A 17,828-nucleotide genomic window follows, 5' to 3' on the forward strand; every position below is an offset into this window, starting at 1 on the left:
GACCATCGTTCTGAAATTCTCGTAAGCCCAGTAGTAAATAGACTAGTAGGTTAGTACTTAGTTAGAGATAACGACAAAATCTGAAGTCATCGACCAAACAAAGCCTCAGTGATCTCCTTGAAATTATGTACTCGATCAGTGCCAGGAGATATGATACCTACTACAGGTAATTATATACATTATCAGCAAAACTATATTTACAGTTGTGTTTTAGGCACCTACCAGTACATGTATTCGTTGATCCCCAGAATGTGTTAGATAGTACCTACCCTACGTCAATAGTAAATCTTGCAAGTTTTTCCTTCAATAGACCTCCAAGGACATACATAGGGAAAGTAAAGAGACATGAATGATCTCCATACACCCTAGGTCACAGAACCTTTTATTTCTTCACTCTTCTATTGTAGAACAGACAGTTGTCAACGTTGGCCCTGATCAAAACAGACCCTAATTTGATCGGGATTCGGCCGACTGAAAAAATCCGGCCCCGATTTTGACGAAACTTTTGGGGGAAATTGTTAAGGAAGATGTGACAGGGCTCATAGCTCAGACACAGCCTTGCAACTTGAGCTTCAAAGGCCTCGCCATAGTCTCCAACTCTCTCCTCTCGGTCCCGACCGACGAGAAACTCGCCCGGATGCAATCGACAGGGCTCCGTGCCCTGATCAATCCTGCTATTATCGCCGCAAGATCACAAGCCCGATACCGAATACGCTATCGATCATTTCAGACGTCGTCAACCTGGAGGGATACAGGCGCAGGCGCAGGCGCAGGTGCAAACAATGGTGATAAGCCACCAGGGCAACCGGCAGCTGTAGAGGAAGAAGATGTGCAGCCTCAGAATGGAACCGAGACCGCACCGGGTCGTTCACGAGTTCGAACTTCGACTTCTGTGAAAAACAGAATAGCTCGCAAACATGCCGCTCCTGCGCTACCCCCCGTCAAACTACCACAAACGTTCCTCGACGACAATGTCACTCTGCACCATGCCCGGAGAAGACCGCGGCTCCCAATCGCCCTCGCTGAAGATGCCAAACAACCAAAGACGTCCTCTGTCTTTGTCGATCCTCAGGTCGCTGATAAGAAGACTCGAACAACGGAATCCAACAGAGCCCTTGAAGACTACTTCGATGCGACATTCACTGCCATGTTCGAGAAAGTTGCTGATCGTGTAAATGCTGTTGTTGCTCTCGATGCCAGTTGTCACACAGAGGAGCTCGTTCATGAGTTGACGAGCCTCACACGCGCCTCCGACATGCTGCTCGATTCAGCATGGCATCTGGCTGATTCGCTATACCCTGCCCGACACGCAGAATATATATACACTTCAAAGCCATTCTGGTGGTGGCACTACTATAAGGATTTCGACCGACATGCTCAAGAGTTTCGCGACCAGTTTCTTTCAGTTCAGACAGGCCTCGATAGCATTCTCGACTATGACTGGAGGCTTGACCACTCCCTAGCCCAAGCCATCGCCGACCTACCTATTCTCACCTTCTCCTCTATTCGATCTGCTCTGCGCCGAGAATTAACGACACCGCCTCCTCCTGACTCTGAGTCCAAGAACCTCAAGCGTCAGATTACGTTATTGTCCATGTCTGGCTATAGTGGACAAGCCATATCAGAGGCTGTCGCAGAACACATCGCCTACTTCAACGATGCCGATCTGGTCAAATTGAATGCCCAGGATTTATCCGTCATAGTAGGAGACTATTTAGACCAGGACTGGGCTTATTCGCGAGGCTCACTCTCGAACATGGGATTCCGTGCTGCAGAGATGAATGGAAAGCTTTACAAGGATCCTGATGTGGTGACACGGCACGAGGAGGAGGACAACGACCCTGATACGGGCGTGATTAACATTCGCGCAGCCTCAGGCTCGCTTGAAGACGAACTTTCCAAAATCAAGCAGGGTGGCTATGACCCCTTTGGCAAATGGGAGAACCTCAAGATCGACAAGGTCCTGGATCAAATTATTCAAGCAGCCGAGATCAAGCAAGGCTCCCCGCGTGAGAAGCCTCTTATCATCCATATCCACGACTTCATTGAACTCAGTATGACGCTTGAGGGTTCAATGCTCATTACAAGATTAAGAAATATCGTGGATTCAGCCTGGCAACAAGGTTCCAAGGTTGCGATTCTGGGAACGTCCTCGAGTGAGCAGCCTTCAGAGGAGTATCAAAGCACGCTTCGAGACCTCTCAATCGGAGACTTTGTTATTTCTCGACATATCGATCCTTCTCGCACTCTGAGACAACCCAAACCATCTGGCGGCTTACAAACTTCCAATGGCCATTTTGCTCTTCAGGACACAGACATTTTCGTGGAGAATGTTCAAAACATCAACCGCATGCTAAAATCATTAGGTAGCCAATGTACCCTTGAACTCTCAGACGCTCACATGAAGATCTTTATGCACGCTACGGACACACGAGCCCAGATGCTCAAGAAATCAATTCTTCCTCTACCAGAGGTGTACAACATTGCATGCGCCGCAAAACGTCACGAGGAAGAGGCCGCAGGTGCTGCACCAGGAGGAGTGTATGAGCGCCTTCTCATGGGTCCTTTAAGGCAAAGGCCTGGGCAGCGATACCTCGATGAGCCTGAGCAAGACAGTAAGACGGAAGGCAAGGATTCGCAGAAGAAGGATGAAGATTCGCAACCTGGCGGCCGGACAGCCATGAAGCTGAACGAGTACGAGAAACGGATATCATCAGGCCACATCAACCGCCAGAACTTGAGAACGACTTTCGACGATGTTCACGTTCCCAAGGAAACCATATCTGCTCTCAAGCTTCTCACAACCCTGGCGCTGGTACGACCTGATGCCTTCTCTTATGGCGTACTCGCCCAAGACAAGATTCCTGGATGTCTTCTGTACGGACCTCCAGGCACAGGCAAGACGTTGCTCGCAAAGGCAGTTGCCAAGGAGAGCGGCGCAAACATGCTCGAAATCAGTGGTGCAACTATAAATGACAAATGGGTTGGGGAGAGCGAGAAACTTATCCGTGCAGTCTTTACGCTGGCCAAGAAGATCTCGCCGTGTGTTGTCTTCATTGACGAGGCCGATTCTTTACTAGCAAACCGCAGCATGCTCGGTGCTCGCGCGTCGCACCGCTCTCACATCAACCAGTTTCTAAAAGAGTGGGATGGCCTTGAGGAGACGGAAGCCTTCATCATGGTTGCCACCAACCGTCCATTCGATCTCGATGACGCTGTTCTCCGCCGCCTGCCGCGTCGTCTGCTTATTGACCTGCCTCTACACGCAGACCGTACTGCCATTCTGAGGATCCTCCTCAAGGGCGAATCCCTCGACCCTGCCGTCTCACTGGAAAGTTTAGCCAGGCGAACTCCATACTACTCGGGTTCTGACCTCAAAAATGCCTGCGTCGCTGCCGCCATGGCTGCCGTAGAGGAGGAGAATGAAGCTGCCGCACGCTACAGTGGTCCCGAGCCGTATGAATACCCTCAGAAACGTATTTTGCGCCAGGACCACTTCGATAAGGCCCTTCGCCAAATACCGGCTAGCATCAGCGAGGATATGCAGTCTCTCAAGCAGATCCGCAAGTTTGATGAAGAATACGGGGCTAAGAAGAAGGGTGCAAAGAAGACGATGGGTTTTGGCGTCGGTGTAGAGAAGAAGCTTGCCGATGCTGAGGATGTAAGAATCCGTCGTGGCCCATGAAAATGTTGATGTTAGGCTTGGATTTGGGTTCACATTTTTATGCATCATGGCGTCAGGCAGGAAGGAATCTTTCTTTGTATAAAACACACATATATAGACTTGGCCAACGAAGAGGCCCTTATGATGGATTGAACTAAATGGCGAGTTTGGTTGACATTGGGAAAAAGAACTAATACACTATAAAATGATATAACTAGACACTGAGCCGCGATTCAGAGGCCCAGGAATGACTGTCGTAATGGGGCACTTAGACTCTATTGGAGAATATTCAGCCTGCAACCCCTCAAATGACTGCAAAACGAGTCTCATTTGACCTATCTAGCCTTCAACACTGATAGTACAACTCGGGCTGCCGTGATGAAAATGAGCAACATCACTGGCCCTGACGCTCTTTGAGGCGATCCATGGCAACGAAACATTTGAAACCCATAAAATTGGCCAAGGCACCTCCACAAAGACGCGCCTAATGTGTCGTTAGTTTGAAGCAATTACTGGCTAAACTTAGATCATGGTGGAGTAGACATAGAAGCCCAAGTAGAAATTGGGTAGAGGATATCAACGGTGACTATAGTGACCAAAACATCACTTTACGACAATCCTCGATGAATTGGGGTAAATGCTTTGCAAATGCCTTTTATATTTCACCGATCCGCCATGCTTTCTCCCCTAAGCTCACTATGTTTACTGAAACGGGTTTAGAAGGATCATGCTTCAGTCGATATCTGTATTCCTTCTGCTGCGAGAGCCCTCGAGTAGTCGGCTTGAGCCTTCTCCAAAGCATTCATAGTTGGTTGCATCAAAGCAATCACGGCAGCTTTGCCGCCTCCGACATTGTCTGACCGCCATCTAATCTTCTTGCCGGTCCGCTGGAAATGATCTCGGATCTCTTTCTTTCGGTTGCGAATGATTTCCTCGCGTTCCTTGTCGGCTTCCTCTGCAACGGCGTTGATACGTGCCAGTGAGCGGCCGAGAGACTCGGCTAGGTACTGTAACTCACCAGCGCGGTCCGGGTCTCCTGAGAGGAATGCGTTCCAGAATTGATGCAGAAACTCGATGGTCGTTGCGTGGGTAAGACTGCACTTGCGGGAAACCTCAACGGGGAGTCCCATGGGCTCAGCGGCATCCGTCTCGTGGCCGTATTTTTGAGCGCGTTGCTGGCGTACGCCCTTCATGATGTCCTTATCAGCAGCTAATAGAGCGAATCGTGATCCAACATGTGGCCGTTTGGGAATGTCTTCGTCACTTTCGCTTTCTTCATCAAATCCCATTGCTGCCTGTATATTTATTCCGCCAGCACCATCGCTCTCAAGAGTCTCAAGGTCTCCCACTATCTCGAACAGAACTTCGCTAGGAACTTGTCTTTCGAAAACCGCAGCTTGTTTCGAGGGGGCAGAGTCATGTTTTGAAAAGAACTTGTTCTGTTCTTTCACGTTGAGCATAATACGATGCTCCTTCGCGTCGCCCTTCAGATCACGCAAAGCCAGCTGGACATAAGTGTTGTAACCGCCATCGGGATCATCAGTGTTGACATCAGAAGGTGCAACGTTGGCCATGATCTTCTCACTGAGACTATTGAGGGTCTTCACAATTGGTATATTGGCCCTAGGACGCATCTCGACATCCTTCGCGTTTCCACTTTTGAAGCCTCCTTGATTCTCTTCGTTGGCCTCGATGTCGATAAAATGCGGTACTTGGTTTGCCATGATTTTGCTCTGAAAGGCAACTGTATTCTCAGCAGGGTCATATTTGTCGAACAAAGGGTCATTGGGGTCGTTCTCAGCGACTCGCTCGCCGCGTAGCTTTTTGGAAAGTCTGCTGAGGAAGAAACGGGACCAGAAGTCCGCTTCAGATATTTTGGGGACATTCTCGTTGTATACACGTTTGATCAGAGGATGTTGTGCGAATATCATCTGCACCTGCTCTACGCTGATATTCAACTTTAGTTCGCCATCAACAGTCTTGGGTTTGACAGTTGAGAGAACATTATAGGCTCCTTTCTTCTGGTTTATTTCAATGGCATGGGCTCGGAGAAGATTTGTCCGGGTTGACCAGAACTGTGAATTAAAGGCGGCTCCTGACAAGGAGTCGGGCTTGGTCTGCATTGCTTCAACGTATGTTTGATGCAGACTTGTGTCTTTTCTCATCAGCGACTGTTGCAATTCGATGTCGTTCTTGAGCTGTGAATCATCGAACCAGCGCGAGGATGAAGCATTCTGTGAGTTAACAGCGCTGGCGAAGGCCATGGATGCGGAACCACTACCAGTGCCTGGGTTTGGCGTTGAAGAGCCACCGCTTGCGCCGGATGGTTTTTGGACAGAAGCATCGTTGCCGCGCGTAGAAGCTAACAGGCTGGATAACAGATCTTTGACAGCCTTTGCCTCATCCTTGGCCTCGGCGGTGTTGAAGTGAAAGAGATATGTAGCAGGCTCTGCGTCTCCAACCCTTTCAAAGATTTTGAGCATAACCTTTGGTGAAGAATCTGGGGTCTGCTGGAGGTCTGGCGCGAATTCATGTCAATAATGGAATCGAACCACGGGACGAAAATCGCTTCTCAGCTTACTGGTGATGTTATTGATGTTTAGTGAGACTGTGGCAGGGCCTCCTGAATTAGGAGTCCAAGTGACCAGCTGATGGTCACTTGTGAGAGTCAGAATGCCCTCCTTCTTTTTGAAAAGGGTACGTCCCACTGGGATCGCCATATCGACGATGGGCTATTTTGTTAATGCGACAGTGCGATAGGTACGGATATCTATCTCACGGTTGAGGAGACGCTTCCAGCCGCTATATCAGATTGGATTGGATGCCTGCTCTTCAGTGCTTTGTTCAATCAAGACCCACTTACGGCCACTGATTTCATGATTACCTAAGGCAGCAAGCATCCAATATCATCTAACACACGGAGTAGTAGTCTACCTCAGGACATAAGTTAGTAGAGTTGAACAGCAGGAGGTTCATTTGGAATACCTATGATGATTGCTTTCTTCAAACTTCATATGCGACTGCACCATCACATCGAAGTCATCATCAAGCCAATCAATTAACCAGGTGGCGGCGTAAAAAGTATGTGGAGTTGCTTGCTGTTTTCTCAGTTTTAGCACATCTTATGCCGACTCCAACCTGTTACCGGACCATACCCACCAAGGTATCAACTTGGTGACCATCTATCTGGTGGTTATCAATGATTAAGTACTAGGTAATCTATAGGCAATAAGCCTCTAGCTATGAATCCTCCAATGTTAAATTATAATGAGTTAGTAGTGAAAACTTGAGCTGTACCAAAACAAACACGGAGCATGAAGAAACGGCCAGGGGGTCAGAACATGTATGTATGTACAGTAGAATTGACGCTATATCTGATCCGCATACGTCAGAGCTTTGGTTGGACGCGCATGGGACACTCAGGTTGTCCAACTTAGTAGGTAGCTACATGAGTAGGTAGTCAAATGTTTGAATGTGGCTGGTGAATCATCATTCAAACTGCCTATTTTTTCGTGACTCAAGCCTTGACGCATTCAAAACGCTCTCCAAAACCTGAAATGCATGAGATGATGAATGCATGAACATGCCTACAATACAGTACAGCACAGTAAATACTGTCCCAACCCAAACTCGACCGTTGTGGCGTCGGCTATTGACCCTGTTTGAACCACGTAACTAAAACTTCAGTTCCTTCCTGTGCGCCCCGATTCACTCCATGTTTTGACCAGCTTGTTATCCTGACACAATTTTCCCCCTAGGCTAGACCGTGTGAGGCAGATCTCCCTATTTCCACAAATGCACCACCAGGTTTTATTCTAGCCCCCCTGGACTATAAGCTCAAAGCCATCATCATGAATTGGTCGGCATTGAAAATCAAATGCCCCAAAATCGTGGGGAAGTATTACAAGCGATGGCCCGGCTCAACGGGTGTCATGGAGGTGAACGCTGAACGGTACAGCGTTTCCGGAAATCATTCTCTCCTTGCTCAAGCATCACGGTGATCCTCGGTAAAGAAGCCTCAAGTCTCCGAAAAGTGACCCCAAAGCCCCAAAAATATTAAAGGTGCCCCAATGACAGCTGCCGCAAAAGTCCACGATGACCTCCAAAACAGTGTGTCATGTGGGTTTCCGGACAATCAAGGCCGGTCACCTTTCACCTTGGATTTTACCTAATTCTCCCCATGAAAACCTCCAACACTGCCTGACCTGCACCGTGTGTCGCACGGAGTTTTCTCGGTGACCGAACCGCTACGGGAGCCCCTAGCCAATGAGAACCCCAATCACTGGCGGCCAGAACCGGGTTTGCCGGGGGCGTCATAGCATTTTTACCAACAGAAGGACATCAAAGGCCAGGCCAGGCAAGGTACGTACGGTACCTAGCGACTTGAGCTCCAGCGCTGCTCATACCTAAAACAATTTCTTCCCGTCGTCTACTTGTTCTTCCCGTATCCCTCCTAACTACTTACTTACCTATCCACCTTATCCATCCATCAATTCGGTCCAATTCCTCTCTCCTCAGTCTTCACGGGGAACCCTTTGTTGACTTACTCCGCCGCTCCTTCGTGTCGTGACCAAGTTCGTCGAGGGATGCTTCTCATTCATATCCTCTAGTTCCTTTTTACCTCCCTATACCTGTTCTGTTCCTCCACATACACAATCACAAACGCATCATGTTGAGGAATTCGCTCTGCAGAGCTAGCTCGCAGCTCCTTCGCGGTGCTCGATGCTCTGCTGCCTCGTCTACCGCCTCTATCTCGACCCTCTCGGCCCGTACATCATCATGGAAGCTCGCCGCCTCCCGTCGCCCTCTGGCCGTTGCTGCTCGTCGCAACTATGCGACCAGCGCAACTTCGGCGCCTCCCGATCCTAACGATAACTTCCTCTCCGGAAGCACCGCTAGCTACATCGATGAGATGTACATGCAGTGGAGGCAAGATCCTGAGAGTGTCCACGTCTCTTGGCAGATCTACTTCAAGAATATGGAGAGCGGCGAGATGCCCATCTCTCAAGCTTTCCAGCCTCCTCCTAACCTAGTCCCAAACATGACTGGTGGCGTCCCTCGCCTTGCTGGTAACCTGGCCATGGAGGATGGTTCCGATGTCACCAACCATCTCAAGGTTCAGCTTCTTGTCAGGGCTTACCAGTCTCGCGGTCATCATACTGCCAAGATTGATCCTCTCGGTATCCGAGGTACCAACGACGCCAAGGGCTTCTCCAACATCAAGCCCAAGGAATTGACTCTCGAGCACTATGGTTTCACCGAGAAGGACATGGACACCGAGTACACCCTCGGCCCTGGTATCCTACCTCGCTTCAAGCGTGATGGCCGCGAGAAGATGACTCTCCGTGAGATTATCGATGCTTGCGAGAGAATCTACTGCGGTTCGTTTGGTGTTGAGTTTATTCATATCCCTGACCGCGACAAGTGCGATTGGCTCCGTGAACGTCTTGAGGTCCCTACCCCTTTCAAGTATTCTGTCGATGAGAAGCGCCGTGTTCTTGACCGACTTATCTGGAGTTCTAGCTTCGAGTCTTTCCTGGCCACTAAGTACCCCAACGACAAGCGATTCGGTCTCGAGGGCTGTGAGACCCTTGTCCCTGGTATGAAGGCTCTCATTGACCGCAGTGTCGACTATGGTGTCAAGGACATCGTCATCGGTATGCCTCACCGTGGTCGTCTGAATGTTCTCTCCAACGTCGTCCGAAAGCCCAATGAGTCTATTTTCAGCGAGTTCGCTGGTACAAACGGTGCCGAGGATGAGGGATCTGGTGACGTCAAGTACCATCTCGGTATGAACTTTGAGCGTCCCACTCCCTCCGGCAAGCGTGTTCAGCTTTCTCTGGTCGCCAACCCTTCACATCTCGAGGCTGAGGATCCCGTCGTCTTGGGCAAGACCCGCGCTATCCAGCACTACAACAACGATGAGAAGACTCACCGCACCGCCATGAGTGTTCTCCTTCACGGTGATGCCGCCTTTGCTGCCCAGGGTATCGTCTACGAGTGTCTCGGCTTCCACTCTCTCCCCGCCTTTTCTACCGGTGGTACCATTCACCTCGTCGTCAATAACCAGATTGGTTTCACCACCGATCCTCGATTCGCCCGATCTACCGCCTACTGTACCGATATTGCCAAAGCTATCGACGCACCCGTTTTCCACGTTAACGCTGATGATGTCGAGGCTGTCAACTTTGTCTGTCAGCTTGCTGCCGATTGGCGCGCCGAGTTCCAGCACGATGTTGTCATTGACCTCAACTGCTACCGAAAGTACGGACACAACGAGACCGACCAGCCTTCCTTCACCCAACCGCTCATGTACAAGCGCATCACTGAGAAGGAGCCTCAAATCGACATCTACGTCAACAAGCTCATCGAGGAGGGCTCTTTCTCCAAGGCGGATGTCGACGAGCACAAGCAATGGGTCTGGGGCATGCTCGAGGAGAGCTTCACCAAGTCCAAGGACTACACTCCTACCTCCAAGGAGTGGACCACCTCTGCTTGGAACGGCTTTAAGTCTCCCAAGGAGCTGGCCACCGAAGTTTTGGCTACTAACGAGACAAGCGTCAAGAGCACTACACTCGAGCATATCGGTACCGTCATTGGAAGCACTCCCGAGGGTTTCCACGTTCACCGCAACTTGAAGCGCATTCTTGCCAACCGAACCAAGTCTGTTGTTGAGGGCAAGAACATCGACTTCCCTACTGCCGAGGCTCTGGCCTTTGGTTCTCTCGTTACTGAAGGTTACCACGTCCGTGTCTCCGGTCAGGATGTGGAGCGTGGCACCTTCTCTCAGCGACACGCTGTCTTCCACGACCAGGAGACCGAGGATACCTACACTCCCCTTCAGCACCTGAGTCAAGACCAGGGCAAGTTCGTCATCTCTAACTCTTCCCTCAGTGAGTTTGGTGCCTTGGGCTTTGAGTATGGTTACTCGCTGTCCTCGCCCCACGCCCTTGTCATGTGGGAGGCCCAGTTCGGTGACTTTGCCAACAACGCTCAATGTATCATCGACCAGTTTATCGCTTCTGGTGAGGTCAAGTGGATGCAGCGAACCGGCCTTGTCATGTCCCTGCCCCACGGTTACGATGGCCAGGGTCCCGAGCACTCTTCTGGACGTCTGGAGCGATACCTTCAGCTCAGCAATGAGGATCCCCGTGATTTCCCCACTGGTGAGAAGCTTGTCCGTCAACACCAGGACTGCAACATGCAGATCGCCTACATGACGTCTCCAGCCAACTTGTTCCATATTCTCCGCCGCCAGATGCACCGCCAGTACCGCAAGCGTAAGTAAATGGAATATTTCTTCTGTTTTCTACAGGTGCTAACTTGTCTGCAGCCCTCGTCATCTTCTTCTCCAAGTCTCTTCTCCGTCACCCTCTGGCTCGTAGTAACATTGAGGAGTTCACTGGCGAGAACGCTGGCTTTCAGTGGATTATCCCTGATCCTGAGCATGAGACTGGTGCCATCAAGGCTCCTGAGGAGATTGAGCGCGTTATTCTCTGCAGCGGTCAGGTCTGGGCTGCCCTTCACAAGCACCGGTCCGAGAACAACTTGGACAATGTCGCCATCACTCGCATTGAGCAGCTTAACCCCTTCCCTTGGCAACAACTCAAGGAGAACCTTGACCAATACCCCAACGCCAAGACCATCGTCTGGTGTCAGGAGGAACCTCTTAACGCCGGTGCCTGGAGCTTCACTCAGCCCCGTATCGAGACTCTGCTCAACAACACTGAGCACCACACCCGCAAGCACGTCATGTACGCTGGCCGAAACCCCAGTGCTTCCGTCGCCACCGGCCTCAAGCAAGTTCACATGAAGGAGGAGCGCGAACTCCTCGAGATGGCTTTCACTGTTAAGCAGGACAAGCTCAAGGGCGAGTAAGCGAACGAAAACTGAAGGAAGAGGTTTAATGGGGGATTGCAATATGGATAGTATGGTATGGCAATTGTATGGCCACTAATCGTTTGGGAGGCAAGAATTTATAAAAGCCACTGGATTTGGGGAGCAGTCGAGCTTCTCATGTTAACCACTTGTATCATACCTCCTAGACGAAGGACATTCTTGCCCTACATTGGCATGGGCTTGGGAACGACATAGCATGATTTCTTTTTACTGTTTAAGTGTACAGAGCACCTGACGGGTCGTTTCATTTTCTTCATCTGGCATTGCGTAGACGATACAGCTATCTAACCTACTGATATTCACATGTGGTTCAAAGCGGAAGTGAGGGAGTTTATTTTCGGTTGTATGTGTTATTTCAACAAGATGCAATGCTACCTTGGCGCATCAATCTCAACCTGCCACGGCCGTACGATCCCGTCATCGCCCGTTGTAACTAGCATCTCCTCTTCCCCGCGCCGCTCCGAGCCGGCATCGTATCTCCGGCACCAAGTAATATGATTAACCTCAAAGGGTCCATGAGCTCCGGGTCGCGAAGATAGGAGTCTCCAATTCGTCTGCTGTTGCTTGCTCTCCTCAGTGTTACCCATGGTTTGGTCTTGGGTGTCGGATGTCGTGACATGTTGCTCCGAGTCCTCGGCGTAAAGCGCAACGATCCCATCGCTGCCAGTACTCCCAACGAGCCCTGTCTGTGCACTCCATGTCACAGAATAGATATCGCGGGTGTGCACCTTGGGTAAGACAGATGTGCATGTCCACTCCTCTCGTAGAGATCTCCGCATAGTATTGGGGATTCCACCAAGAGCACCGGCACCACCTCCCGTTCTATTCTCCTCCGCCTCATCGCCTTGCTCCAATGTCCACACCCTGATAGTGTTATCGGCAGAAAATGTCAAGAGTCGCGGGAAGCGATCTCCCTCCCGGGGTCGTGGCTCCCATTGAAGCCCCCAGACAGTGCCCTCGTGACCCTCAAGAACAGCAACACAAACCCATTCTGCATCGCCATCTTCTCGCCAGATGCGCACTGTATTGTCATAACTTGCACTGGCTAGCACGTCGGCCGAGTAGCTGCGTCGAGCGTTGCGGCCAGGGACGTCGGGACACCAAGCAACAGCCTTGACATCGCCCTCGTGTTCGTTAAGCACAGCGATAGTCTCCCACTCGTCATCTTCCTCAGATCCGCCGATATCCTCCCATATCCAGACTGACTTGTCGCGCGAGCAGGTAGCGAGATAAGAACCCGAGGGGCTGAAAGCGCAAGACTTGATCTCCGAGTCGTGACCCTCGAGCACAAGCGTAAACTCCCACTCTTTGCTGGTAGAATCGCCATCATCGTCGCTATCATCATTGTTTCTCCTCCGCACGCTCTGCGCCGTGACCTCAACCTCCAATCCTCCATCGTTCTGTTCTTGGCCCTCCCAGCGCCATATTCCAGCCGTAGAGTCAAAACTGCCAGTGACGAGACATAGGTTGCCGGGGCGCAGATGGGGCTTCCATGCGACGGAGCGGACGGAGCGGGTGTGGCCTCCGGTAAGGACGCTGTGGGCCGAAGCAGTCGAGAGAGAAAACACAGTGACGGCCTTTCCGTGAGCGGTTGCGATCAGAGGAAGAGTTGGGTGAGGAACCGAGGCCCAGGCGCGTTCGTGAAGGTCAGGTTTGAGGGGCGTGAGGGCAGTGATGGAGGCCGAAGTCGGCGCCATGATGAACGGAGCCGCGGGGGCGAAAGGGCAATTGACGACGAACTAAGGGGACTGTAATGTTTGAGAGTGTTGCCAGCTAGATTAGGCTGTTTAGGTCATAACCAAGAAAGAGTCGAGGTGGTGAAGTTCAACTGTTCATTTGAACATTTCCCTCCTTAGATCAAAAAGTTCATAATGTGATGGGTGATGGATGGGGGTTGAGTGATAAGATAAGTACCACCTACCTTACCTCTACCGTTAGTAGGTACCTGGGTACTGGCGAGAACCCCTCCATTGGACCAGTGACGTACTGAGCATGGATTTAGGTAAGGTACCTAAACAAGGTAAATACAGAGACTCACATACCTACATACAAACCAATTTACCCTACATAAACAGGCCGCATAAAAGAAGCAAACAATTACCGCACCAATTTTTACAAACCGAGCAGATAGAACAGATAGGTATGTACATAGATCTGCTGTATTTACAGCATCTAAGCCACCTTTGACTTGACCCACAACCAAGCCTCCTTCACATCACCTCCAGGCCTCAAGTTCTGCTCCCTTGCCCTTTCGAGACCTCCCTTTCTGAACCCTCCTGGAAGGAGAAGCCATATCAGAGTGATAGCACCAAGGAGCCCGACTATTATAGGCTGTAGAACTTGAACTCCGGTCTTTTGCGCAATTGCACCGACTGCGAATGGTCCCACAGCTGCACCACCTCCTCCGACCGCAGCCGCGAACCCGATGGCACTGACGTGATAATCAGCTGGAAGTAACTTGGTGGCAGCAACCATGGCAGCAGGGAACAGAGGCCCCAGGAAGAACCCAAGAAGCATGACGAAGATGACAGAGGCGACAAAGTTGGGGACAAGCCAGTACAGTAGTTCCAACCCTATGGAGAGCACAAGATAGACCGTGATGGCCGTCTTCTCACCAGTCCTCTCTGTGACGAAGCCCAAAACAACCCGACCCAATGTCAGCCCGAGCCAGAACAGGGTCACTGTCAAGCCAGCAAGAAAAGGTTTGGCATGTCGTACTCGAAGCATGAAAGTGACAATCCAACCCCCCAAGCTGACCTCAGTCGCAACATATCCCAGGAGGAAGACGGCAACTATCCAGGTGATGGGCTTCTTGAGTGCCATGCGTGTTGTTGCACGCTCTTTAGCTTCGTCGTAGCGAACTCGCTGTCGATACACTTGGCCGGTTGCACCCCAGAACGCGGATGTTCCGACAACAAGTTCAACCACAGCAAGTCCTATCATGATATAGTAGAAGGTGTACCAGTTCAGTTTTCCCTCAGTTACCATGGCAGACGCGGTCAGAGGGCCAATGGTACCGCCGAGGCCATAGGCACCGTGGAGGAAACCCAAGAGCTCGTTGGCTCTGTGCATGTTGCCAATCCAGGCATTGTAGCCACTATCTTGGATACCGTTACCGAAACCAGTAAACAGCATCACACAGGGTAGCGCTGGAAATGGAGGGTGGAGTGCCACAGGAATGTAGGCGATGAGGCGACAGAGAGGCCCAAGAACTGCAACGCCTCGTTGGCCTAGGGTGTAGTGTATCCAGTTATTGGTGAGTGCAGCGACTACATAACCAGCTACGGGTACGAGAAAGAGAGTAGAGACGGTGGTGTAGTTGATGCCATAGTATGTCTCGATCTATTCACATTAGAAACGAGTAGTAGATGATTCAGTAGAACATACGCACGTATGGCAGCAGAGCCTATAGGTAGATAGGTAGTTAGTTAGTTAGTAGACCGAGTCAGTCAATCAACGAAGCTCCAGGCTTGACAGAGGCAGTAACTTGACTTACCCCTAGAGATGCGTCATTCATGCCCATGATGAGAAATGAGAAATTAGTGGCATAGTAGCGATACAAGTTTACTCGAGGGCTGTTCCAATGCTCAAGCTCATTGATCGATTCTCCGCTGTCGTTGGTTCTCGTTTCGGGCTGCTGCACGGCCTCCACAGAGCCCAACTTCTCTTCTAAGTCGTCGTCATGATTTCGTTGTTGACTTTGCTCTATCTGGCAAGATTTCGAGTTCGGGTTCATTGAAGGATCGATAATAAGCTTGAATGTTTTTCTTTATTGATTTTGTAGTATAGATACGTTTGTCGGAAGAGATATGAAGTCTCTTCGCACAAGACCGCATATACATGGCGCTACTATGTAAGGTCGGGTGAATTTCTCGCTAGAATGAACAATGGAGCTGTTCGGGTACAGTACCTAGTCTACAGCACGAGAGATCCATACCTAGAGAGCATCCAATATCAAAGGTTGGCTAATAATAAGGTGCTGGAAAACCGGGCGGGATAACGGGACGGTAGCCGAAACATGCTGCGCCTAGGTCTCTATTATGTTCGAGTCTAATTTGAAGTCTTAAAAACATCATTGGATCTGGTGATTCATTTCCAAGTCGACCACACAGTAACGTCAGTGGAACCATTTCTGTCTATTATCTGTGGGTGATAGTCGGGCATTGTGTAGAGACACCAGAGCTCATACATCACAAGCAAGACTCTCAATTCCATAGTATGGGTATCTTATGTTAGATAATTGTGATGAGATCACTGTGCCCGGACTCTGTGACTTTCATGGCTAATGACAACGGTGAGGTCAACTTCGACTCGGCCTCCCCTGGAGCAGTTGGATTTTATTGGATATGGTTTGGGGTCCCCAAATGGAACAGCTGAAGAGAAAAGAGAACCTCGGAGAATTCTTCATCATACCTAGTAGGTAGGTACCCCCAATGCACGTGTTGAATGAGGCTGCGTAACATAAGGTACTTACCTACTCTGTAAGGTCCTAGGTACTAGGTAAGGTAGTGATGAGATGAAATGCTACGCCACATGCGGGGTCTTTTACAAACGTCATTGTATCCCCTTCGATAACACACACCACTTACGGAGTACATCCCCACCAACGTTACCTAAACACTTCCATGGGTATTTACCTAAGTAAAGTAGGTATCTAGACCAAACTGCTGCTGCGCCTCTCACCACTTCAGCTCTTACAACTCAGCTACCTACCACCTACCTAGGCTAGGTAGTCTTCCACACAGCTACAGGGCGTGTATTTGTACTCATAAGGCTGACATCCACCCGTTGAGTTAGGGTGTCTCTTCACTTTTGTCCACCTCATCATCAGCCACATAATATAAGTTTCCAACTTCCCCTCCTCTCGCCTACCTGCCTTACACCAGAACCAACCGTCTCATCCTGCGTTGCTTTACACGTACTTGTATATTCCCCCATACCACGATGTCAAAAGACTACTACGAGTACGAAGAGTACTCTCGTCGCCGACGCGACTTTTCTCCCGACAACTATTCCGGTGGTGCCCCGGGGTCTCAGCAACAAGGCGCTCCTCCTCCTCCTCCTCCTCCTCCTCCTGGCGCTCCTCCTTATGCCTCAACCTCCCGTCTTGATGATCCTTACTACGGCGGCATGCCTCCTCCTCCGCGGGAGCGCATGACCCTCGAGCCCCCCGAGTCACAGAACCGCCCACGATCTGTCCCACCAAACACCACCATGGTCCGACGCAGCCGCTCTCGTTCCCGTCCTCCCTCGGATGACGAAGACTATGATGACAGACGGAGCTCGCGAAACCGCTCACAAAGCCCCATCTCCCGCGCTCGGAACGTTGTTGATGAGAACTTCTCTCATTCCGCCGGCGGCATCGGCGCCGGCATTTTAGGTGCTGTCGTTGGTGGCCTTGTCGCTCGCGAGGCGACTGAAGCTGCAACACGCCGCAAGCACAAGACCCGAGGTTACGAAGACGAGAATGAGGACCGAACTCGTCTCGTTTCCACCATTCTAGGCGCTGTCGCTGGTGGCCTAGGAGCCAATGCTCTCGCCAATAGGGTTGAGGATTCGAGGGAGCGAGACCGACGACGCCAACTCGACTGGGAGCGTGAGCGTAGCTACGTGCGCGAGCAGGAGATGCCCCGCTACGAGCAACGGAGATCCAGTGACCGTGATAGAGAGGACGACCGCCGCGATCGTGATCGTGATCGTGACCGCGACCGGTATGATCGCGGCAGGGCACTGCCCCAAAACGATGATGATGATTATGACTTCGTCTACGACGATCCGCGATACGAAGATCGAGAACCTAGGCGACGTAGAAGCGAGGACAACTACCGCTATCGCCAATAGCCGGCCTTTCTTTTTACCCCTCGACAACCTATTACTGCTTCACTATGACATCTAACGACAGTATTTCTTTTGATTATGTTCTTCTTGCTTTCTTCTTCTCTTGGTTTGTTTTGAGTGATGTTTAAAAATCGCGAGCGGTATTAGAAGTGTTTTTCCATTACCATAAGCAGAAACATCAGTCTGGATGTTAACTTCTGGAGATCTCACGAGTTATGACTTGGCGCCTCTTGGATATACATTCGATACTGTTCGGCTTCTAAAGTGCTCACGGTGTCATGCATTAGTCCCGTGTACCTATGAGAGTCCTTTTTGACGAATGCTGGGGTTACTTCTTGTATCGATTTTACAATGTATTCGCACACCATGATAACGATTACTGCAGGAATCACCTGCCCTATTTGCAACTCTCCAGCTCCACGATGAC

At 50.6% G+C, this 17,828-nt stretch overlaps 6 protein-coding genes; 3 read left to right on the plus strand and 3 right to left on the minus strand.

Moving 5' to 3' along the window:
- Window positions 1-637: 637 nt before the first annotated feature.
- On the plus strand, window positions 638-3,685 carry FFUJ_09770 (related to MSP1 protein; the record flags this gene model as incomplete). Its single annotated transcript, XM_023568291.1, has 1 exon — window positions 638-3,685. The coding sequence occupies one exon, from the start codon at window positions 638-640 to the stop codon at window positions 3,683-3,685; it is 3,048 nt and encodes a 1,015-aa protein (XP_023435514.1).
- A 704-nt stretch (window positions 3,686-4,389) lies between these two features.
- Window positions 4,390-6,384, minus strand: FFUJ_09769 (related to RNA polymerase II transcription factor; the record flags this gene model as incomplete). XM_023568292.1 has 2 exons in its annotated part: window positions 4,390-6,182; window positions 6,246-6,384. 2 exons carry the CDS (start codon window positions 6,382-6,384, stop codon window positions 4,390-4,392), a joined length of 1,932 nt encoding a protein of 643 aa, XP_023435515.1.
- Window positions 6,385-8,333: 1,949 nt separating this feature from the next.
- FFUJ_09768 (probable oxoglutarate dehydrogenase precursor) lies at window positions 8,334-11,542 on the plus strand (the record flags this gene model as incomplete). XM_023568293.1 has 2 exons in its annotated part: window positions 8,334-10,944; window positions 10,998-11,542. The coding sequence occupies 2 exons, from the start codon at window positions 8,334-8,336 to the stop codon at window positions 11,540-11,542; spliced, it is 3,156 nt and encodes a 1,051-aa protein (XP_023435516.1).
- A 392-nt stretch (window positions 11,543-11,934) lies between these two features.
- FFUJ_09767 (TAFII100-like protein) lies at window positions 11,935-13,260 on the minus strand (the record flags this gene model as incomplete). The annotated part of the gene is made up of 1 exon (XM_023568294.1): window positions 11,935-13,260. The coding sequence occupies one exon, from the start codon at window positions 13,258-13,260 to the stop codon at window positions 11,935-11,937; it is 1,326 nt and encodes a 441-aa protein (XP_023435517.1).
- Window positions 13,261-13,735: 475 nt separating this feature from the next.
- FFUJ_09766 (related to tetracycline resistance proteins) lies at window positions 13,736-15,299 on the minus strand (the record flags this gene model as incomplete). XM_023568295.1 has 3 exons in its annotated part: window positions 13,736-14,905; window positions 14,955-14,969; window positions 15,060-15,299. 3 exons carry the CDS (start codon window positions 15,297-15,299, stop codon window positions 13,736-13,738), a joined length of 1,425 nt encoding a protein of 474 aa, XP_023435518.1.
- Window positions 15,300-16,507: 1,208 nt separating this feature from the next.
- On the plus strand, window positions 16,508-17,404 carry FFUJ_09765 (uncharacterized protein; the record flags this gene model as incomplete). Its single annotated transcript, XM_023568297.1, has 1 exon — window positions 16,508-17,404. One exon carries the CDS (start codon window positions 16,508-16,510, stop codon window positions 17,402-17,404), a length of 897 nt encoding a protein of 298 aa, XP_023435519.1.
- Between the last annotated feature and the right edge of the window lie 424 nt (window positions 17,405-17,828).

Source organism: Fusarium fujikuroi, chromosome FFUJ_chr09 (genome assembly GCF_900079805.1).
Source record: "Fusarium fujikuroi IMI 58289 draft genome, chromosome FFUJ_chr09".
In the NCBI taxonomy this organism is placed as follows: domain Eukaryota; kingdom Fungi; phylum Ascomycota; class Sordariomycetes; order Hypocreales; family Nectriaceae; genus Fusarium; species Fusarium fujikuroi.